Genomic DNA, 24,079 nt, shown 5'->3' with positions numbered 1-24,079 from the left:
GGGCAAGGCAGCGGGTTGGGATGGAATTTCACCGGAATTGATGAAGTATGGAGGAGAGGCAGTGGTCAAATGGATGACAAGGATATGCCAACAAGCATGGAGCATTCAGAAGATTCCAAAGGATTGGGAGAAGAACATTATTGTTCCTATCCATAAGAAGGGCAGCACTCCGGACTGTGCAAACTATCGAGCAATTTGTCTTTCCAGTGTGGCCGGAAAGATATACTCTCGCATATTGGAGAGGAGGTTGAGACAAGAAGTAGAGGAAAAATTGGAAGAAGAACAGTGTGCTTTCAGGCCAAGTCGACAAACACACGACCATATATATATATATATATACACTAAGAACTGTTATAGAGAAAAGACTTAGTCAGTCGAGGGAAGGATGTTCTAGCTGCATTTGTCGACCTAAAGGCTGCATTTGACTCGGTCCCCAGGGAACAGCTTTGGGCAGCACTTGAAGACGAAAAGGTAACAGAGACTCTCTTATGCCACATTACGAGCATGTACAATATAGTCCAAGGAGTGGTGAGAATAGCTGGTGACTGCTCTAGGGAATTCGAAATGGTGAAGGAAGTAAAGCCAGGGTGACAGCTTGAGTCCTCTTCTCTTTGTGATCTTCATGAACCAAGTCATTAAGCAGTGTAAAAGAAGAACTAAAAGAATTAAGGTTGGCAACTGGAACATGAGACCAATATATGTCCAATCCCTGGTCTATGCAGACGACATTCTGATTTTGGCTGGGAAAGAGGAGGATCTCCAACAAGCTCTTACTGAATGGGCTTATGCCTTCCAGGACCGTGGAATGGAAGTGAATGCGAGCAAAACCAAGGTCATGCAATTCACCAAAGGAGAAAAAGTACAGCTTCAAATCAAGTGGAACAACGAGGATATTGAACAAGTAGAACAAATTGAGTATCTGGGCACCATTTTCAGAGAGGATGGAAAATTAGAGGCAGAAATAAACAATAGAATTAGAAAAGCTAATCAAGTTTACTATGGTATAAACAACACAATCATAGGGAAGAAAGAAATTATTAGAAACACAAAAATGCGGGTATATCATGCCGTGTACCTGCCAACCCTCCTGTATGGTGCAGAGAGTTGGACAGTGCATAAAAAACTGGAGAGCCGTCTGGTTGCCGCTGAGTTGAGATATTTACGGAAAGTTGCCGGGAAAACTCGAAGAGACCATATTAGAAACACCATAGTAAGAGATGAGCTTCAGCAGGAGCCAATAATGGACGTCATTGAGAGGAGAGGATTGAGCTGGATTGGTCACCTAGAAAGAATGGAAGATGAAAGGAAAGCGAAGCAGGTGTGGCAAGCCAGACCAACAGGAAGAAGAACACGAGGAAGGCCACGGATTGAATGGGAGGAGTACATCTTGGGACCGATCAGGAAGCGAGGGAAGACCCTGGGTGAGGTTTTGAGAATGGCGCACGATAGAAGAAAGTTTAGTAAATGGCTGGAATGTCCCAACGCCTAACGGCACAAAGGGAAAGAAGAAGAAGAAGACTGGCACTCTTGCCTGTATATCTTCTAACCTTGCCCGTGTGAGAGCTATTCTCCTTCCCTGGTTTTTCTTATTAGTTACGTGACCAGTACTATGCCACTGTTAACGAGTTGTTGCACATAACATTTTGATGGTACTGTCAAACCAGGAAACTGTCCACAGAATTTTCAAAGGTACCTATTAACTGGTTTCTGCCTGTTGTGCAAATAAATCTTAGCCAAAAATATTCTCTACGCTGTATTGCACTTAGCCAGCACAGTAGTAACCTTATAACATACCTCAAAAGTCACATTGTTACCAGCGAACTGAGCAAGAGAGCTCCTGTAAGTATCCTCTGTGTCAACTGTCAGCATTTATCATGCCAAGGTTGACACGAGCCATATGACACTGGCTTTGGGATTTCCACAGCCTGTGACGAGTAGTGTGAAGTCTTAAATTATACTCTCTGTATTATGTGGTGAGTTTGGGAATTATTAGCATTATATTTATTTACAGTGTCCACTTCTTGGAGTGAAAATGGAGCAATCTGTGAGTGTGAAGGCTGAATGGGAGGATCATGAGGAATCTTCATCAGCGGTAAGTTGCAAGCAGAATTTTTTAACTGTTATGGTATTTGATGCGGATTAAATTTTGGGCTGTGACCTGTGACTGTTCCTTGTTGAATGCAGTATTTATCTATCTGTATCTTGACTGAGGTCACTTCTGAAATAAGTTCCAAGCTTATTAAGGCACTTGTCACATTGTGAAACCAGCTTCTGGTGTCATCCTTATAGAAATCTTCCGCCTGATGTGCTAGCCACTGCAGCACGGTCGTTTTTAGTATATCACCATCATGACGTCCACCTTTTAAATGCTCTTTCAATTGCAGGAACAAATGGTAGTCACTAGGTGCTAGGTCAGAACTATACGGAGGATGATCGGACTGTTCCCAACCAAATACAGCGATGAGGTCTCGGATTTAATTAGCCTTGTGAGGTTGCACCTTGTCATGAAGCAAAGGAATCTCCCTTGTGAGCATGCCACATTGTTTGTTTTGGATTCCAAAATGGATTTTATGTAAGGTCTCACAAGAAAACATGGCATTTATTATGTCACCCCGAAATAGTTTCCTTGCACTTTACTTTCTTGGGTGATGTTGAGTTTCTCCATTCCTTGGATTGCTGTTTTATTTCCAGCGTAACATAAGCCACGTTTTGTCGCCAATGACAGTTTGACTTCGGAACGTATCACTTAAGGAAAGTCAAAGCACTACCTACGCAGTTGGTTTTGTGCACCTCTGTCAGCATCCTTGGTACCCAGCATGAACACAACTTTTGATAATCTAAGCATCCTGACACAGTTTCATAATGAACACTCCTTGAAATTTCAGGCAACTCATTACTTAATGATGATATCATATAGCGTCTGGTTTCTTGAACGTTTGCATCAACATTTTGCACCAAGTCTTCAATAATGACAGATGATAACCCACTACGCTTCTCGTCGTGGACATTAATACAGCCTTCTATAAATGCTATAACCCATTTTCTTACCATTCTTTCCCTCATAGTGTGTTTTCCATACACTTCACTAATCTGCCAATGAATTTCAACAGCTTTCATGGCTTTTGCACTTAGAAAATGAATCAAAACACGTACTTCACACTCAGTGAGACTGTTAATTGTGAGAGGCAGTTTTAATACCTGCAAACAAATGTAAATACAGGCAAATGCTTCTGTAATGGGGTTTGTGGCTAGCCTAGAGATGTACGTACTGAGCACTCATGTTCTGAACAACGACCAAACACAGGCTTTATATTTTAAAGGCTTGGTAGTGCTTTAGCCTTAAAAATATGGCCTACGATTTTACTGATGAAAATACAGAAAAAAACATGTTTTACTCATTTCTCATTCAATGACAGTACCTTGTAATACTCGAAGCTTAATTACAGTACAATTACTTCACAAAATGCAAGTCTTTAGGAAAACAGTGACCTATTTTCACGGGGCTGGAATGGTGCTAAAGTTTGTGCATCAGGGTTAACAATCTTTATTGCAATCAGACTTACTGAAGAATGGACGCGATAGTTTTGTGTGCTATCCACAGAATGTGAAGGATATATCACCACATCTCGAGTGCCCCAGTGTGGTGGCAATCAGCAGCGCGTGATGACCACGTCTCTGAAGCATAGGATATAACAGGGAACACAAAGGTGCCCCATCTAACTGGAAATTAAAAAGAATGAGGCAAATATTTAAAGTGTATGGACAAAATTGTAATTTCATTTTTATAGATAATTTGTGATTATATTGTGTGGCAACATGGGATATTGACATCACTATATTTTTTTACAGTGTCCACTTGATTCAGTAACCATGGAGCAACCTGTCAGTATCAAGGTTGAATGGAATGTCTTGGAGGATCACGAGGAGTCTTCAGCTGTGGTGAGTTGCACACAGATGTTTCTAACTGTACACTGTACCCTTTGAACAGTATGCTAAATATTCTCAATTTTTTAGAAAGCAAATTTTTCTGTTTCAAAAATCTTGTGCTTCAGACTATAATGCTGTTGTTAAAAAGTGAACAACCCCGTGTGGATGGGGGGACGAAGACAAAGAATACACCCACAGTATCCCCTGCCTGTCTTACGAGGCGACTAAAAGGGGTGGCCCACGGATGATGATTTTGGAACCATGAGATTACCTGTGATTAGTACCATTACGTGAGGAACACCATGGATCGATGTTACCTGCGATTAATACTACTATGTGAGGAACACCGTGGGTCTTGGGCGTTGCCTGTGATTAGTACCACTATGTGGGGAACACCGTGGGTCTGCGTTACATCTGAGTAACACCATTATGGAAGGAACACCATGGGTCTGCATTACCTGTGAGTAGTACTATTATGTGAGAAACACCATGGGTCTGCATTACCTGTGAGTAGTACCTCTATGTGAGGAGTACCATGAGTCTGTGTTACCTGTGATTAGTACCACTACATGAGGAACACTATGTATCTGCGTTCCATCTTTTTGAATTCTAGTCAGTGGATGGATTTTGGAATTTTGATAATCATATCATTGCGCTTCAGAGCCTCCGCACGCCAGCCTCACCACTGGATACCATGGTTCAAATCCCGCTCACTCCATGTGAGATTTGTGCTGGACAAAGCGGAGACAGGACAGATTTTTCTCCGGGTACTCCGGTTTTCCCTGTCATCTTCCATTCCAGCAACACTCTCTATTATTATTTTATTTCATCTGTCAGTCATCAGTCATTGCCCCAGAGATGTGTGACAGGCCTTGACAGCCGGCACAATTCATATCCTCGCCGCAAGTTGGGGGCTTTATTCATGACATCCCTGACCCAGTCATTGACTGGAAAACAGGTTGTTGCTTTTCATTTTTTATCATTGCACTTCATCGCGTACCATTTGGGGCTGATGACCTAGATGTTAGGCCCCTTTAAACAACAAACATTATCAACATCAAAACTGCACGATTTTGATTGCATTAAAAATATTCATGAAATGGTGATGACCGAGCTCGATAGCTGCAATCGCTTAAGTGCGGCCAGTATCCAGTTTTGGGAGATAGTAGGTTCGAACCCAACTGTCGGCAGCCCTGAATATGGTTTACCGTGGTTTCCCATTTTCACACCAGGCAAATGCTGTGGCTGTACCTTAATTAAGGCCACGGCCACTTCCTTCCCAGTCCTAGTCCTTTCCTGTCCCATCGTCGCCATAAGACATATCTGTGTCGATGCGACATAAAGCCAATAGCAAAAAAAAAAAAAAATGATGAATAACCAAAAATAACCCTTCATAATAAAACAGTACAAGAGAGGTTGGTATATGTTATAGGTTTATTTGGACCAGAAAACGGAAGAATATTATAATAATACTCACATTTTTTGGTATATTTCCATCTAGTGAATGTATGGAAAGAATATGTTTGCTAATGGTGATATGATGGAGGAATGAAAGAAACAAAAGTTTTGCAGATTTTATAAAAAATGAATTGTTTGTGTACTTCAACTCTGATGAGAATTATAAGGAATTTCCCCAGAAAAGCTTTGTTGAGCAAGAAACTCTTAAACGCAACATATTCAAATGAGAAGTTCTTATGAAATGTAAGTTTATATCAATGAACTAATTGTTAGTTTGTAATAAATGTTTTACACTGGTATATTGATATTTATTACTTGATAATATATCCTGGATCTCTTCTTTTATTCTTTCAATTGCTGTGGTGTTTTATTGTTGTGCTGTTAGGTAAAGTGTTCTATGTTTGCCATCTGGAAATGTGGCAGCCCTATATGGAATGTATAGCTGTTACAGTATTAAAAGCTCAGACTGTTTTTTATGCCCTGCATATTTGCTCAGGACATCAAATCACATTCATTTTGTTTATTTCTAGGATCCGTTAAATCTTGAGGATACAAAAGTGAAGGAGATCGATGACGAAAGCTGTGATGTAGAAGCTGCTGAGGAAGTGACTCTGGCTGAGGTATTTTATAGTTTATCTTCAATTTGGACTTGCAATATTCAGAGAAAATTCTCTATAGTGTGATATGGTCTACATTACACTGATACAAGTAGATTTTCGGCATTGCTGGGATGCGAAGAAGTTAGGATTGGTACGTAGCACCTATGTTAATGCCTCAGTATTTGCCTGGTGTAAAAATAGGAAATCACTCAAAATATATGGCCTACTACCAACATTTATCATTTATATGCATTTTTAACATTTTTTTAAATTGACAGTTATACTTGAAACTCTTTATAGAACGTCAGTATAGCACTTTTAAACAAACTTCAACTCACATACTGATATAGATGTTGATTCCCATAGGGAACCTGAAATATTTGTCCCAAATGAGTAAATTTATAATACCAATATATTTGGTCCATTATTGGACATTATAAATTTTCCAGCTGACTCATTCCTGGTTGCCAGCGTATTTCAGGTTCCCTATGAGAATCAACATCTATATCATCTGATGGCCAGGTAGGCATCAATTTTAGTGCATTGGCACTGGCGGTGGCTCCAAGTAGCCTATGCAGTGGCCTCCACGTTATGCACTAACCATGCGTCTTGATAAGTGTGCTATTTACCGACTGATGAGCCCAACTTAGCACACTGGGGCAAAAAACTGGCAAGCAGGAATGAGTTAGATGGAAAATTTATAATGTCCAATAACACATCAACTATATTGGTATCATAACTCACCTGTTGTCACATTAAATTCTCAGCCTGTGGAGCAGTTGATGTGTTTCTGTGCAAATTGATTTGCCCAAATTTTAAAATCTGCCATATCTGTGGGTTCCCATTTTCACACCAGGCAAATGCTGGGGCTGTACCTTAATTAAGGCCACAGCCACTTCCTTCCCATTTCTAGGCCTTTCCTATCCCATTGTCTCCATAAGACCTATCTATGTCGGTGCGGCGTAAAGCAAAGTAGCAACAAAAAAATCTGCCGTAAAATTTGAATGCTTCTCCGTAACTTGCCTATAAACAAAGGCATGCTTGAAAGCAAATTACAGTATTGTAAAACACTGGACTTGATCTTATACCTTACTTTTTTATTGCCAAAGAAATTTCTATGAAAGAAACTTCCTTAAAACACATCCAGCTACTCCTTTCTCTTGTTAACTATTCAGTTACAGTAAATAGTTTATTTGATATTAGTACATGTTTCAGTCCATATGGGATCATCCTCAGCTAACATTAAAAATTGTAAAGAATACAAGTTAAAATAAACTGGATACAAAGAAATTTTAAAATACATATATTACACACAATGACACCAAAATCATCTTCTAAAATATCTTGCTCTTTTACATCTAAAATGATCAGAAATTTCTGATTCATGATGTTATCTCATGAGGTAGTAGATTAAATGAGGAAGTTAAAAAATGGGGGCTAGAATGTTTTTCTTTAATACAGCGAACGTAACCATTATTACAGATTCTTGCTTGATAGGTTATCAGTCTGGAACGTTAGTGTACAAAGCTCTGTTTTAAATGCTCAAATAATGAGAAAAATTTGAAAAGGAAAGAAGGAATGGAAATGTAAGAAAGTCTGAAATATTTAGTTAAGAAAAAGAGGTAAATAATTGAAATTCTGTCCATCAGTCTTCTTCCAGCCTTGGAGCAGGTGCGCTTTTGTGTTGTTGACACCTGAATGAGTGCAAGCATGTGATCACCTTGAGTCAATCTTAATGGACAGGAGTGGTGAAGCAGGGGAAGGAGAAAGAGTGATAAGGGTGGGGTATTACACTTATAACATGTTGATGACAACTTATTTGATTTTAATTGCTTGCCTCGTCGAGCAAAATGTTCTGTTCTTTTTTTTTCTGAAATTTCATTAAGATTGGAGTATGAATTTTTCTCTGATCAAAATGTGTATGGACGTTTTCTAGTATATTTCTAGTTATGCTCTCTGTTACTCATAGGTCGCAGCATTTTACAGATTCCAATTTGTGCTATTCAGAATATTGTTATGGGTCATTTTATTCTATATTGTAGTATGTACCTTTCTAATAACTTGGCTTCCATATAGAAGTCAGGATCCCTGTTTTTACAGTTTGTGAACTGATGTCATCTTGGAATATGTACGAAGGCAAGCCAATAAGTATCTGCAATTTTGCTCTAATTGTCTTTACGTTAGCTTTATGGCTTTGTGTGCTCACCAGCCACTAGATGGCACCGTTGTCTACATCTGTGGTAGGTTCCAGCATTATCAGTTCAGTACAACTTGCGCTGTTGCAACGTAAAGATGGCTGCACCACTCTCTGTTTGCACCAAGTAAGAACAGCGTTCCGTAATCTGTTTTTTGTGGTCTGAGGCCAGGAGCAGAAATTTATAGAACAGTCACTCATCTGTTATTTAGGATCATACCACGCACTTATTCAATATTGGCATCAGTTACAGGTGCAGATGGACGCCCGGATCTTTCCTCATCCTTCACGTTTGTGCAACCCCTTTTGAACTGGTAAACACTTCGCTGTGGCAAAACATTGTCCCTGTATTGTGCTGAAAGTCTTCATCAGTTATTCTGATTCCAACATGGTACACATTCTTAGCTGTACCCACAGGGAATACTGTGTTTGGCTGCTCATATTACGATGCCAACAAAGAGTTTAAATCAACACGAATTCTCTATATGAAACTTTCCATAAATTCTGTACTATGTAGATGACTGAGTGTACTCTGCATTTTAGACAGTTGAAAGGCAATTTTTTGTGAAGACTGTGTTGAGCACAAACACTGGGTTGCCTTATGGGACAGCAAAGTGAAAGACTTTCTTCCAGAGTATGTTACCTTCAGCTGGAATATTTTCCGTTCTCGTAGAAACAAACCGCTTCCTCACAAGTTTATCCGTCTCATTGTATGTTGATGGATAATGGATATTTCTGTTTTTTGGGCATAACACATTATTTTGCTAACTGAACAAGTGTTCCTAGATGCAAGGCAACATACCATAGACTTTTCATCCTTTCTTCGACAGAAATGCATTTTCTGTTGCTTTCGTTTTTCTGTATCACTACCAAGGATCATGTATCACCACAGAAACAATTATCACAAATGTTGCTATAGATCACAATACTAAATTATTCAGCAGAACTAATGCAATTCCTCACATGACCAGCTGACTGTCTATCCTATCTTACTTACTTAAATATTCGATCTCATTGGCCAGGATTTATTCCCCTATCTTTTTGTGAGTGTCGGGAATGATACCTCTTGTATATCACATCTCAAAACTTTCTCCTTCCAGATAACTTCTTTCCACTCTGATGAATTGCATTTCTCTCTAGTGTTCTTTACTGATAAAAAAGTTAAAAAAGGCAGCTTAATGAACACATATGAAGACCTGTACATTCATCTAGACCAACTTGTAAAGAAAAATGATAACCTTAATGAGGCTGTAGAATATAAGAATCCATTATATTCTTCTTCTTCTTCTTCTTCTTCTTCTTTTATGACCACATAGGATCACTTTAGTCAGTCCGTCGTTCAGGTCTCTTTGAAGGGATTGTTCGGGCTTTGCGGTCCTCCCAGTACTTCTTCAGACGCTCCGATCTTCGTGCCCTTTCCTCAGTTGAAAATGTGCGTGTTGTTGGTTTGTTTTGTGTAAGGGTAAAGCGGAGGTTTGTATTCTTGAGTTTTGTATTCAATTTTATCTTATTTTTGGATCCATTATATTATCAAATTCTAGTATATTTGAAAATGCTTGAGAAGGATCAAGAAAAAAAGAATTGGAATTTCTCCACCTACAGATAGCCCTACAACTTATTCCTCCTCAGTTGAAGCTATAGGTGACAGCAAGGAAGTTCTTGACACACCTATATCCCCCGCTCCTCCACCTCCTCAGGTGCAAGAGCAAGGAAGAACGCATCATCAATATTACACCCGGCGCAAAACTGTGAAAGAATGACAGGAGTTACTGTTCCTAAGGAAAGCAGGCTTAATAAGATTTGACAACTAGGAATTAGTTATATTTTCATCTACATTAATAATAAGAGCCGCACTGTGATATCAGGATTTCTTCATTTCGATAATTACTTATAAATTGTATAATTTTTTAATTTATAAATTGATCTTTTTTCATGAATTATTAAGAAAAGAATATTTATTAGGACAATTTCTCTATGGAATATTGTACAAGTGTTTCCTTGACGACTGCTTTCTATTGTAGAAATAATTTATATATTTTCTCTTGAGTTATTTGTTTGTTTTAATCTTGTCAATCTTATGTTAATTTTAAGGACACTTCCTCTAAAGCATTACTTTGTCAATTTTATATATTTTTCATCTAAACAGTGTTATGTGGCTGAAGATGTTGATAATATACGAAACATGTACCACTTTTGACCTTTAAAATTGCCTTAAGCAATCATTGTATCGACTAGGTGGAAAATAAATAAATACTTAATTGTGAATCTATTGAAGTGCGATACGGACCATGAAACTGATTTTATGTAAACATATAACTGAGTCGACACTGGAAAGTATGGCATCTTTCTTAACAAATTGAAGCTGTCACAGTTTCAAGATCTTGTTTCATCTTTCCCTTCTCTTACTCCTTTAGTAAACACCACTGTTTTACTTTCCTCCATGCTTATTTTCATTCCTTAATTACAAATATACTCGCTCGGTATGTCCAATGGTTCTTATACTTCCAGTCAGTTTGCTCCCCACACCATAATGTCATCTGCAAACATCACCTTCAGCTCACTGAACCCATGTTTTGTCTTCACAATTTATTGCATTACCTTTAAACAATGGTGACTGCACAATTCTCTGTCTAAGTCTAGTTACATTTTGATACCATTCTGCCCTGTAAGCAATGAATTTCATCATTAGGCCCATATTGATGGATATGACTTATTTTCTTAATGAAAGTTTTATTGACCACCTAGTCAATACAATATTTTTTTTAACAGGACTAGTTTTGGCCGATGTCAACGGCCACCCTCAGCTCTTCATTGCAGGATAGTTTAAAAGAAGGGCATAGTGTCGTTAAAATTGACGGGTAAATTGGCCGTGCTGTCAGGGGCACGTGGCTGTGAGCTTGCATCCAGGAAATAGTGGGTTCAAATCCCACTGTTGGCAGCCCTGAAGATGGTTTACCATTTTCACACCAGGCAAATGCTGGGGCTGTACCTTAATTAAGGCCACGGCCGCTTCCTTCCAACTCCTAGGCCTTTCCTATCCCCTTGTTGCCATAAGACCTATCTGTGTCGGTGTGACCTAAAGCAACTAGCAAAAAAAAAAAAAAAGCATTAAAATTGAATATCTTAATACATAGAACTGAATCTTAAAAAGCTATGACCACAAACGTTGTCGCAAAAACACACACATGTACATGATTAAAATATTCAGTATGGTCCATATACAAGGATATTTTTATTTGATGAACACTTGTTAATTAAAAATGGCATTAATCTCTCGTTGTCTGTTGATGCTCGTAAAAGGAGTAAGTTGTGAACATGCAGATAAGAAGGTGAGGACATTATAATACACTCCTTGTGAACACCAAAACTGCTGTGATAAAATTATCACAATGTTCAGCTTGAACAATGAGTTTCAGCTATATAGTCCACTGAAAACACTTACAAATATATGCCGTGTGCTGTACATGTGATTGAAGTACTTGGATCAATATTCCTAGTAAAAAATAAAAATTTTGTAGTGATTAGGCAGTCAACAAAACTTTCATTAAGAAAATAAACCATTCTGCCCTACCCACAGGAGTTGCTGCCAGATGTCGGAATGTCGGAAAAATTATTAACAAGAAATCTGGTTCCGATTAATTCAGATGGGACATTAGTAGTAAGCTCTCTGGTAGTATGTTCTAGTTTGTAGAAGGTAACTCTTACCTCTAAAATCAAATTATAAAAGAAAAAACATGAAAAACCGAGCAATTTGGCCGTGCAGCTAGATTCGCACAGCTGTGATATTGCATTCAGAGGAGATAGTGGGTTCAAATCCCATCATCGGCAGCCCTGAAGGTGGTTTTCCATGATTTCCCATTTTCACACCAGGCTAATGCTGGGGGCTGTACTTTAAGACCAGGGCCACTACATTTCCAATTCTCTAGCCCTTTACCATCCTTCCGTCACCAAAAACCTTTGGTGTGTTAGTGCAACGTTAAGCAAGTAGCAAAAGAAAACATGAAGAAAAAAGATCTATTTATGTTTCCTACCTTGTTTGTTTAGGGCCTGAAAGAAGAAGCTAGCGATAATGAAGACAGGGCAAGCACATCACCCTACTTGCCGTAAGTATCCTGTCATTTCTGTTTATCCATTTTGAGCAGTAGATTAATCACTGCATGACTATGAACTCCACCTTTAGCTCAAATTAGAGAATTTCATTGATGGGTGACATTCTGCCTTCTTTCATTGTCTACCTTTCCTGGAGACCAGCTCGATTTCCTACTCTTAGGCTCTATTATTTTTTGAGTGCAGATGAAGACAGTTGAGCAGGAGCCAACACTTTCAGCCAATACCGTCTGAGGTTTCTGTGTTCGAAAGGAATACGAAAGAAGTTCTCTATATAATCGTCTCCTTCCTCAAGCCTCCTTATCTCACTTAACGGTGGCGATGGCATATCCAGTAAACAATGGAGCTGTTCTTCTAAAGAAACCTTTTCACTATTATCCTCAGAATCTTCATCAGTGATGATTGGATAGTTGTTGTTACAACATTGACATCGTGCCACCTTCCTTCATACACTACTATTCTCTGCTCAGTGTGCTGATGGTCAATGTTTTTATATTTTTAAAAATAAAACCCCATGGCACAATAGCCATAATGGACCTTGGCCAACCAAGGGACTGCTGCTCAGCACAATGAATCCTCTCGGACATTATTCTTGGCTTTGTGGGTTACTCTAGTCACGTCCTAGTTCGTGAACCATGGGCAACGGCTGAGTGGCCTAGTAAGTGGTCCTGAGAGTTGGGATACCAGTTGCTATGGAATGGGAGTGGGCATCTCCGACATATTCTGAGTCATGGCCCTCTTTGTGCTCAGGCGGCTAGGACTGTACTATTCACCAGTGGTCCATAACCCGTTAGAGGAGAGATCCTCACTTGGACTATGTGCAAGTAGGGCAGCATCCTGCTTCATGAATTTACCGAGCTCAGAACACCTTAAGCAAGCCTCTGACCTATGGGAGTAATGGAGTCCCACTCCCATTTGACAGGCGAGGGACTCCTTGGAAACAACTTGGTGAACAAAATGGAATTCGATGGGGAGCTATCAATATTAATGGGGCTTATGGAAGAAAGAAGATAGAATTGGCTGAGTCAGCAAAAAGGATGCATCTGGATGTGCTTGGAGTAAGTGATATTCGGGTAAGGGGAGATAATGAGGAAGAGATAGGAGATTATAAAGTGTACTTGACGGGTGTTAGAAAGGGAAGGGCAAAGTCTGGGGTAGGGCTCTTTATCAGGAATACCATTGCACGCAACATAGTTTCTGTTAGGCATGTAAATGACCGAATGATGTGGGTAGATTTGTCAGTTGGAGGAATTAAGACAAGAATTGTGTCCGTGTATTCACCATGTGAGGGTGCAGATGAGGATGAAGTTGACAAGTTTTATGAAGCATTGAGTGACATCGTGGTCAGGGTCATCAGCAAGAATCGAATAGTGCTAATGGGCGATTTCAATGCGAGAGTTGGGAATAGAACTGAAGGATACGAAAGAGTGATTGGTAAATGTGGGGAAGATATGGAAGCTAATGGGAATGGGAAGCATTTGCTGGACTTCTGTGCTAGTATGGGTTTAGCTGTTATGAATACATTCTTCAAGCATAAGGCTATTCACTGCTATACATGGGAGGCTAGGGGCACCAGTTCCATAATAGACTATATCTTAACAGACTTTGAATTCAGGAAATCTGTTAGGAATGTACGAGTTTTTCACGCTTTTTTCGATGATACAGACCACTATCTGATCTGTAGTGAACTAAGTATCTCTAGGCCTAAGGTAGAGAAAGTGAAATCTGTCTGCAAACGAATAAGGGTAGAAAATCTCCAGGACGAGGAAATTAGACAGAAGTACATGGATATTATTAGTGAGAAGTTTCGAACAGTAGACAGTAAGCAGGTTCAGGATATAGAAAGTGAATGGGTGGCATACAGGGATGCTGTAGTAGAAACAGCAAGGGAATGCCTAGGAACAACTGTGTGTAAAGATGGGAAAAGGCGAAAATCTTGGTGGAATGATGAAGTGAGTGCAGCCTGTAAACTTAAAAAGAAGGCTTATCAGAAATGGCTCCAAACAAGGTCCGAGGCAGACAGGGATTTGTACGTAGATGAAAGAAACAGAGCGAAACAAATAGTTGTTGAATCCAAAAAGAAGTCATGGGAAGATTTTGGTAATAACCTGGAAGGGCTAGGTCAAGCAGCAGGGAAACCTTTCTGGACAGTAATAAAGAATCTTGGGAAGGGAGGGATAAAGAAAATGAACGGTGTTTTGAGTAATTCAGTTGAACTCATAATAGATCGCAGGGAATCACTGGAGAGGTGGAGGGAATATTTTGAACATCTTCTCAATGTAAAAGGAAATCATCATGGTGGTGTTGCAAACAGCCAAGCTCATGGGGAGGAGGAAAATGATGTTGGTGAAATTATGCTTGAGGAAGTGGAAAGGATAGTAAATAAACTCCATTGTCATAAGGCAGCAGGAATAGATGAAATTAGACCTGAAATGGTGAAGTATAGTGGAAAGGCAGGGATGAAATGGCTTCATAGAGTAGTAAAATTACCGTGGAGTGTTGGTAAGGTACCTTCAGATTGGACAAAAGCAGTAATTGCACCTATCTATAAGCAAGGGAACACGAAGGATTGCAACAACTATCGAGGTATCTCATTGATTAGTATACCAGGCAAAGTATTCACTGGCATCTTGGAAGGGAGGGTGCAATCAGTCGTTGAGAGGAAGTTGGATGAAAACCAGTGTGGTTTCAGACCACAGAGAGGCTGTCAGGATCAGATTTTCAGTATGCGCCAGGTAATTGAAAAATGCTACAAGAGGAATAGGCAGTTGTGTTTATGTTTTGTAGATATAGAGAAAGCATATGTAAGGGTACCGAGGGAAAAGATGTTCGCCATACTGGGGGACTATGGAATTAAAGGTAGATTATTAAAATCAATCGAAGGCATTTATGTTGACAATTGGGCTTCTGTGAGAATTGATGGTAGAATGAGTTCTTGGTTCAGGGTACTTACAGGGGTTAGACGAGGCTGTAATCTTTCACCTTTGCTGTTCCTAGTTTACATGGATCATCTGCTGAAAGGTATAAAATGGCAGGGAGGGATTCAGTTAGGTGGAAATGTAGTAAGCAGTCTGGCCTATGCTGACGACTTGGTCTTAATGGCAGACTGTGCCAAAAGCCTGCAGTCTAATATCTTGGAACTTGAAAATAGGTGCAATGAGTATGGTATGAAAATTAGCCTCTCGAAGACTAAATTGATGTCAGTAGGTAAGAAATTCAACAGAATTGAATGTCAGATTGGTGATACAAAGCTAGAACAGGTCGATAATTTCAAGTATTTAGGTTGTGTGTTCTCCCAGGATGGTAATATAGTAAGTGAGATTGAATCAAAGTGTAGTAAAGCTAATGCAGTGAGCTCGCAGTTGCGATCAGCAGTATTCTGTAAGAAGGAAGTCAGCTCCCAGACAAATCTATCTTTACATCGGTCTGTTTTCAGACCAACTTTGCTTTACGGGAGCAAAAGCTGGGTGGACTCAGGATATCTTATTCATAAGTTAGAAGTAACAGACATGAAAGTAGCAAGAATGATTGTTGGTACAAACAGGTGGGAACAATGGCAGGAGGGTACTCGGAATGAGGATATAAAGGCTCATTTAGGAATGAACTCGATGGATGAAGCTGTACGCATAAACCGGCTTCGGTGGTGGGGTCATGTGAGGCGAATGGAGGAGGATTGGTTACCTAGGAGAATAATGGACTCTGTTATGGAGGGTAAGAGAAGTAGAGGGAGACCAAGACGACGATGGTTAGACTCAGTTTCTAACGATTTAAAGATAAGAGGTATAGAACTAAATGAGGCCACAACACTAGTTGCAAATCAAGGATTGTGGCGACGTTTAGTAAATTCTCAGAGGCTTGCAGACTGAATGCTGAAAGGCATAACAGTCTGTAATGATAGTGTATGTATGTATGTATGTATGTATGTATGTATGTATGTATGTATGTATGTACCAGGACTGCTCTCTCACCATCAGATAGCTCCTCAACTGTAATTGGGCTGATGACCTAGATGTTAGGCCCCTTTAAACAAGCAAGCAAACATCAAATGTAATCAGTTATAATGAGTAGACCTTGAACCACCTCCTCAATTCAGTGGACCTTAAATCAACCCTCAGATCCTGATAAAAATCTCTGATCTTACCAGGAACTTAACCCAGGTTCTCTTGGTAAGAGGCTGGCATAGATCATGGGGCTTAATATAACGAATGGATAGTGCAATAACTGTGGCATGATCCCTGCTGAAGACTGTAGGCTCTACTGATGGTTACTGTTAACAATTGGTTTGATTCTGATTTACGGGAAAGCACTATTAGTAACAAGGTTAGGTTGGAGTTTGGTCACAACTTAACACTTTCACCACCAGGCTATAGCCAGGGCATTTAAATCCTCCAGCCCAGCTGTTTTTAATAGTCATTGCCTGCCGATCCTACCTTCTGCACTCATCATCATTCATCATTTTTATTTCCCCTTGTCCAGCTCCTGCCAGGTCGGGGTGTTGATGGCACTTCTCCACCGTTGCCTCTCCTTCCACCACTCCTCTTCAGCAATTGTATTCCAGTTCAGTCCTCTTTTTTTTTTCTTTTTCTTATATTCTTGACAGAGTCCATCCATCTTGCTCTGGGCCTCCCTCCTTGCCCTCTTTCCTTCTCTCTTAGCCTCCAACACTTGTTTTGTATCCTTAATACCTCCATCCTCATAATATGTCGAAACCATCTCAGTTTATTCTTCTCCATCCTATCACTCAGTTTTTCTACCCCTATCTCTTTTCTGACCTCAACATTTCTTACTCTGTCTCTCCTTGTCTTCCTTACCATACTTCTCAGGAAATTCATCTCATTGGCTGAATTTTACTCTCATTTCTTGCTGTCAGAGTCCAAGTCTCTGATGCATACGTTAATATAGGGGTATAGTACATCTTGTACATTCTGTCTTTACATTTCATAGGAACTTCTCTGTTCCACACCTGGTTCCTTACATTCTGGTGTAATGTATTTCCCACTTGTACCCTTCAGCTGTTCTCCTTATCCAACCTTTCATCTCGCAATATTTTACTTCCCAAATATTTGAAGTATTCAACAATCTCAAGGTTTTGTCCCCTGCTACTAACAATTCCTTTTCCTTCTCTTTCTCCTCTTGTTATCACCTCTGTTTTGCTCTACTCCACACTGATTTTCATACCATACTTCTCAATATTGTCATTTAAAGCCTGTAGTTGGATTTTCACTTCTGTATTGTTGACTCCCCAGATCACTATGTCATCTGCAAACAATATTTTCATATGCCCTCCATATCTTGCCTTTGTTTCCTTTAGAATTTCATCCATAACCATTATAAACATAAGTGTCCGACTCGTTGGCTGAACGGTCAGCGTCCTGGCCTTCGGTTCAGAAGGTCCCGGGTTCGATTCCCGGCCGGGTCGGGGATTTTAACCTTAATTGGTTAATTCCAATGGCACGGGGGCTGGGTGTATGTGTTGTCTTCATCATCATTTCATCCTCATCACGACGCGCAGGTCGCCTACTGGCGTCAAATGGAAAGACCTGCACCTGGTGAGCCGAACCCGTCCTGGGATATCCCGGCACTAAAAGCCATACGACATTTCATAAACATAAGTGGAGACAATATCCTTCCCTGTCTTAGTCCAGTTTGGGTTCTAAACCAATCTCTTCTCCCCTCTGGAGTCTGGACACAACTGAAACAATTCTTACGCATTGCTTTCACTAGTTCCCTTGATTGCCTTCGACATCCTTTTCTTTCCAGAGTTTCCCACACCTTTTCTCTATTATCACTATTGTATGCCTTCTCTAGATCAAGGAATATCATCACCAGATCTTTTCCATATTCCCACTGATTTTCCATCAGTAATCTCATGGTAAATATAGGGTCCATCATTGACCTGCCCTGTCGAAATCCATACTGCACTTCTTTTAAATTTCTTTCCACCCTTCCTCTCATCCTCCTTTCTATTATTGTCTCCAATATTTTGGCTTCTGGTGACAACAGTGGAATTCCTCGATAATTGTCACATACCTTCCTGCCACCTTTCTTAAATACTGGTATTATTATACCTTTACACCAGTAATCAGGTACTTGCTTTTCCCTCCATATATAACTTAGTAGCCTATATAATCATTGTAGACCAATAGGTCCTGCTGTCTTTATCATTTCCACACACATTTCATCCATCCCTGCTGCTTTTCTTGTTTTCATTTGTTAACAGCTATTTCCATCTCTGCCATCACAGTATCACTCTCCATTTCTGGATCATCCTCATTTACCACTACATTCTCTCTGCATCATTTCTCACATTCAGTATCAAAATAGTCCTTCCACGTATTCTTTATTTCCTCTGGGTCTGTTACTACATTTCCACTTTCTTCCTTCACTTGTTTTGTGTAGATTTTCTCTGATTTTTTATCAATCCATACAACATCCTTCTTCCACTATTTATATCCTTTTCCATTTCTTGTGCGAATCTCTCGCAACAATTTTGGTTTTCCTCATTTACCACTTTTTTTACACTTACTTTAATATTCTAATACTTAATCTTACTTCCCTCTTTCCTATCTCTGTTCCATTTTTGCCCTGCTTTCTTTTTCTTTTTGTTTAACCCTTTCACTCCAGCATAGGAAGTATGGTGGTGTGAGTGGACATGAGCAGCGGGTGGCTCCCCAAGCCCGCTGTACAGGATACTCGCCTCGCTCCACTCTACCGTCCACAGTTGTCCCGTGACGTGAGAAGAGGACAGGCAGAGTTTAAAAGGTTTTTTTTTTTTTAATGAATATTCGGTTAAATGCTTATGATTATATTTTTAGCACTTTTCATTCAGGCAAAGCTACCCATCCTCCTTTTAGATCCATGGCTTTGATCTGGCACAGATGGAGTTAAAAGCTTGTTTTGTTTTATATTGCAAGTTTTGTCTTCAGTTCTCTTTATTTCATTTTTAATAACATTTTTACATAAACATTAACTTTAAATTACAATTCTTCACCTTACATCATTTAACATTTTTTTTAGATGTTCTGGTGGAGTTAAAAATATGTGTTTTCTTTTAATTGTAAATTTTATCTTCAGTTAACTGTATTTCCTTTTCATCAATTATATATCATAATTTTACATAAACATTATTTTCAGATTACAAATTGTTTATCTACATTTACTTGCATGTCAAAGTTAACAATTGTTTTTAGAAGTTCTTCTGTGTATGATAAGTTTTGAAGCAGGGAAAGGCATATAATGTTACATTGCATTCCATACAACACATTTTCATTTGCTTCCTCTTCTTCTGCACTTTGCAGACAATATAAGTTTTGTACGTACTCAGCTCGTCCTGCTGTCAGTCTCGAGGGAAAAACTTAACATGCTAGCATTGTCCACTAAACTTTTCAGTCTGGAATTAGCTGCGTCAAACTTCCTTTGAATTCAGGTCCTTCATTTTCCAATTTAGTTTTCTGCTCGGTGTTTCATCCTCAATCGAATCGTCAAAGTAGGCCGACCTTTCAGATGACTAAGTGGTAACTGGAGTAGACAACGTGCAGAAGTAGAAGGTGTGATTGAAGTCGTTCCGTCACCAGAATCAAATGATAAATCACTATCACAGTCATCTTCTTCAAAGTCATTACCCAATATAAGAATAAAAGCTTCCGCTGCAGTATATCTTTCCTCTGACATCAGGCCTTTCACAATTTAAAGCGATTGAGAGCTAAGTTGGGAAGCACAAGCACGTCAGCACAAGGGGAGGACCTAGGCATGAAGTGGGTAGCATACTGGACACATTGCTTTATCTTCAAACTGGTTACTCCTGTCATATGGTGGTCATAGCCATAACTATAGACTCCCAAGACAGCCACGAGTGACCTCCAAGGCCGAACTTCCCCAGCAGTCTGTCGTATTGAAATGGAAAACAGCCGAAAAACACGCGACTTCTATAGCAGTCGACCGGCTATAAGGCATGGCTCCAGCACGACTGCTACAGCAGTCCACCGGAGTTTGATCCATTCTTCTTTACTTTCTATTACTGATATAGGAATGTGCTGTTTTAATTCCTCCTGAAATTTCTCCTGAGTTCTCTTATCTTTTAATTTCCATTCTTTTATTTTCTTCTGTCTTATTTCTTTTACTCTCAGAATATTACCTGTTTTCAATTTTGTTACCAGTACTCTGTGGTCTTGCCAAATGCCTCGCCACTAACAGTTTACGATTTATTTTCTCAAACAGAAAATCATCAATAACTGTTTTTGTCCTTTTTTAACCCCAGCCACATCTAGTAATCTTTCTACTATTCTTCTTTCTGAACCAAGTGTTATCCACAATCATTCCATTTCTCTCATAAATATCAATCAACTTATCTCCCTTGCTGTTTCTTTGTCTATATCCAAATGGACCAGTCACTTCTTCTTTACCAATTTTGTCATTTCCAACCTGAGCATTGAGGTCTCCCATGACTATCACTTCCACATTGGTGATTACTTCCTCAAGTGTCGCCAAGAATTCCTTTATATTTTTCTCACTGTTTTGAGTTTGGGGGTGGATAAAAAAATTGAATGAAATCTTTCACTCCTGTCCTCAGTTGTACTCTGATTATTCTATCCCTAACATAGTCTACTCTACCCACATTTTCATATAGGATTTTGTTAACAATCACTCCTCCATTCTTTTCTTCACCTCCTTCACTCCCTTTCCCCTCTACTTGACTTCACTCAGCCCCATCATTGCAACATTCTCTTTCTCCATAAAAATCAATCAAGTCCTCTGATTTTCCTGTCAGGGTCACAACATTTATTATTTCCACCTTCATAATATCAACTGCTGGTTGCCAGTTTATCACAGCTCCTTCAGTACAAGAACTAAGTGTCTCTTTTAGCAGGGTATGCCCTAACCTTTTCCGAGGCCACTCATTTTAGGCTATTCTTACGATGGGGTCGCCACTCCCAAAGGTACTTTAGAGCTGCTTCTGCCAGCAATTATTCTGTTGCCCCTTACATGGGCAGCAGATATCCTTGCAGCCACCCCTAACATGGGTTTTTCAATTTCCACCATTCCAAAGTCCATCTTCCCTGCTGTAGATTCCATTGAGGTTTTTGCTCATAACCCTGAGCTGGAATCCTTACTAGATGCTACACACCTAGTCCGTGTGCCCTGGGACTCACATACGCAGTGGTGCCACTCCCTGGGTAGGGAGCCAATTATGTCATCAAGAAAACCATCTATGTGTCCAAAATCTCCCGTTTTTTCCTGGCATTTCCTATCACACCCAGAAGCTTTTTTACCAGATTATGTAGCTAATTATTGTCCATTATTTTCTCAGAAATGGAATGGCTTCAGAAGAAAGCAGATACAATGTAAGCAATCCTGATTACATCAAGAAAATTCTTGAGCTTTTATTGGAGAATGATGATGTTGAGGGAATCGAAGATAGGCCAGGAACTTCAGGGAAACATGGACAGTCCATTGTTTACAATTTGCAAGAGGAGGATTGTGACACCAATGTATCAGAAAAAATTGAAGAACGAGAAGATGATTCAGAATCAGAGCAGAGTGACACTAGTTCAAGTTCTGATGGGGAAGATGAGGACTTTTTTGTTTGTAACAGGAAGCAGAGGGGAAATGCAGCTGAGACATTTTTCTGGAAAAAGACTCCTTACAATAATTCACAAAGGGTGGTTAAACATAATCTGGTAAATAAGCTTCCAGGTGTGATAGGAAATGCCAGGGGGAAAAGAGAGATTTTAGACACATGGATGTGTTTTTTTGATGACATAATGCTAGACATGATCGTAAATCACACAAATCAGTATATTGATAGCATACGCGAAGCATACTCGCGGCCCAGAGATGTGTTACATACTGATAAGTCAGAAATAAAGGCATTCATTGGGCTCTTATATTTGACTGGATTATATAAGGCAGGACGGACCAGTCTGGAAGACTTGTGGGATAATGAAGGATTTGGAATTGAAATATTCAGACTCACTATGAGTCTCAAAAGATTTCGTTTCATTCTTCAGACACTGAGATTTGATGACCAAGTGACTAGACAGCAGCGAAGACAAATAGATCGCTTAGCACCTGTTCGAGAATTATTTGAAGAGTTTGTAAAGAACTGCCAAGCATGCTATTATGTTGGGGAAGATGTAACAATAGATGAACTGCTGGAAGCCTTTCGAGGCAGATGCCCTTTCATTCAGCACATTCCCTCAAAGCCAGCAAAATACGGCATCAAGATGTTTGCTGCAGTCGACTCAAAAATGTACTACACCTGTAATCTGGAAATATATGCAGGCAGACAACCAGAAGGACGTTTTCAAGTCAGTAATAAAAGTTCAGATGTTGTTGAACGCATGGTAACCCCCATCCAAAACTCAGGTCGCAATGTCACAGCGGACAATTGGTTTAGTGATGTGACCCTCGTCCAGGCTCTGTCGGAGAAACATCGCTTGTCCTATGTAGGAACACTAAAAAAGAATAAATGGCAAATCCCCAAAGAACTACGAAAAGTGAAACAAAGAAAACCCTTCTCCAGCGTGTTTGCATTTAGAGAAGAAGCCACAATGGTTTCCTACGTTCCTCATAGAAAAAAAATGAAAAAGAATGTTATCTTGATTTCTAGCGTGCACATGAATGACGCAATTGACGAAACGACAGGTGAAAAAAAGAAGCCTGTGATTTTAACTTACTACAATGAACATAAAGCAGGGGTTGATATGGTAGGCAAAATGTGTTCCCTGTACGATGTTCATAGAGGTACTAAAAGATGGCCAATGGTTGTATTTTTCTCGCTGTTAAACATCGCAGGAATCAATTCTCAGATTGTTTATTTGGGAAATGGGAACACTGAAATGCCACGCCGGCTTTTCCTTCGTAAACTAGGTAGGGAACTGGTTGTTGATCAGTTAATGAAACGAGCGTTGCTCCCATATTTTCCACGAACAATGTTGGAAAGAATTAGGGAATTTTTGCCTCACATAAGACAACCAGTGGTCTCAAATGACAACTTTTCAAGATATCAATGTGAAAAACGTAAGCGGTGTAAGCCCTGCTTGAGAAACAAGAAAACAAGACTAACAAAATACTTCTGCCAAACGTGTGGTAAATACTTGTGCCTTCAGCATTGTGCTTTTGTTTGTGCTAGTGCTTGCAGTGCGAGATGTTTTGAAATTGAAAATAAAGATGACGATGATGATGGTGATGATGACTTGTAAAACTGTATTCTGTTCAGTGAGTTGTTTGTTTTGTCAGTAACATTACGATCTCAGGATCCTGAAGGCTGTGAAAAGAACAATCAGATAATTAGTTTAATTGTTTCAAATATCCCAGTGTCCTTTCCCAATATTTCAATGGATATGTTGTAAATAAACTTTGAAGTGCAATTATGTTGGTTTCTGTCTTTTCACAAGTTATATAAGGGTTGTGTTGATGGAGTGAATTTACGTATCTCTCAGATACGATGTGAGCACTGATGCTATTTTTAGGATGCGCTTAATGTAGTGTTTGCTCCAATAATGCACATTTGATATTTAAAATCAACCTTGTCAATACTTAGAGTTATTTAACTAATTATTTATTTTCACCTCACACATTTCCATTCATTTAGGAACAACCTCCTGTATTAACAGGCTGCCACTAAGAACAAGGTAAAACATATCAAATTTTTCTGTACAGTTCTATTAATTGAAGAAAACTCTAAATTATAAAGAAACAGTATAATTAGAGCGGCATTTCAGAGCTGTAGAGGTGGTGTCTCAGGATCTTGATGGAGCCTCGGAGGGCAAGAGACACAGTTTCAAGGATAAAC

General features: G+C 39.5%; 1 protein-coding gene across 1 annotated transcript in view; it reads left to right on the top strand.

Moving 5' to 3' along the window:
- Positions 1–23,654, top strand: part of LOC136885294 (piggyBac transposable element-derived protein 4) — a 45,595-nt gene extending 21,941 nt beyond the window's left edge. Inside the window, exons 2-6 of the mRNA XM_068230314.1 lie at positions 2,012–2,092; positions 3,850–3,939; positions 5,916–6,005; positions 12,223–12,281; positions 21,593–23,654. Coding sequence (XP_068086415.1) covers positions 2,033–2,092; positions 3,850–3,939; positions 5,916–6,005; positions 12,223–12,281; positions 21,593–23,486 — 2,193 coding nt within the window. The 5' untranslated portion in view covers positions 2,012–2,032 and the 3' untranslated portion in view covers positions 23,487–23,654. The remainder of the gene's footprint in view (positions 1–2,011; positions 2,093–3,849; positions 3,940–5,915; positions 6,006–12,222; positions 12,282–21,592) is intronic.
- The last annotated feature ends 425 nt before the right edge of the window (positions 23,655–24,079 follow it).

The sequence above is a fragment of the Anabrus simplex genome, chromosome 14 (genome assembly GCF_040414725.1).
Source record: "Anabrus simplex isolate iqAnaSimp1 chromosome 14, ASM4041472v1, whole genome shotgun sequence".
Classification (NCBI taxonomy): domain Eukaryota; kingdom Metazoa; phylum Arthropoda; class Insecta; order Orthoptera; family Tettigoniidae; genus Anabrus; species Anabrus simplex.
This window is presented reverse-complemented; position numbering and strand designations above follow the sequence as displayed.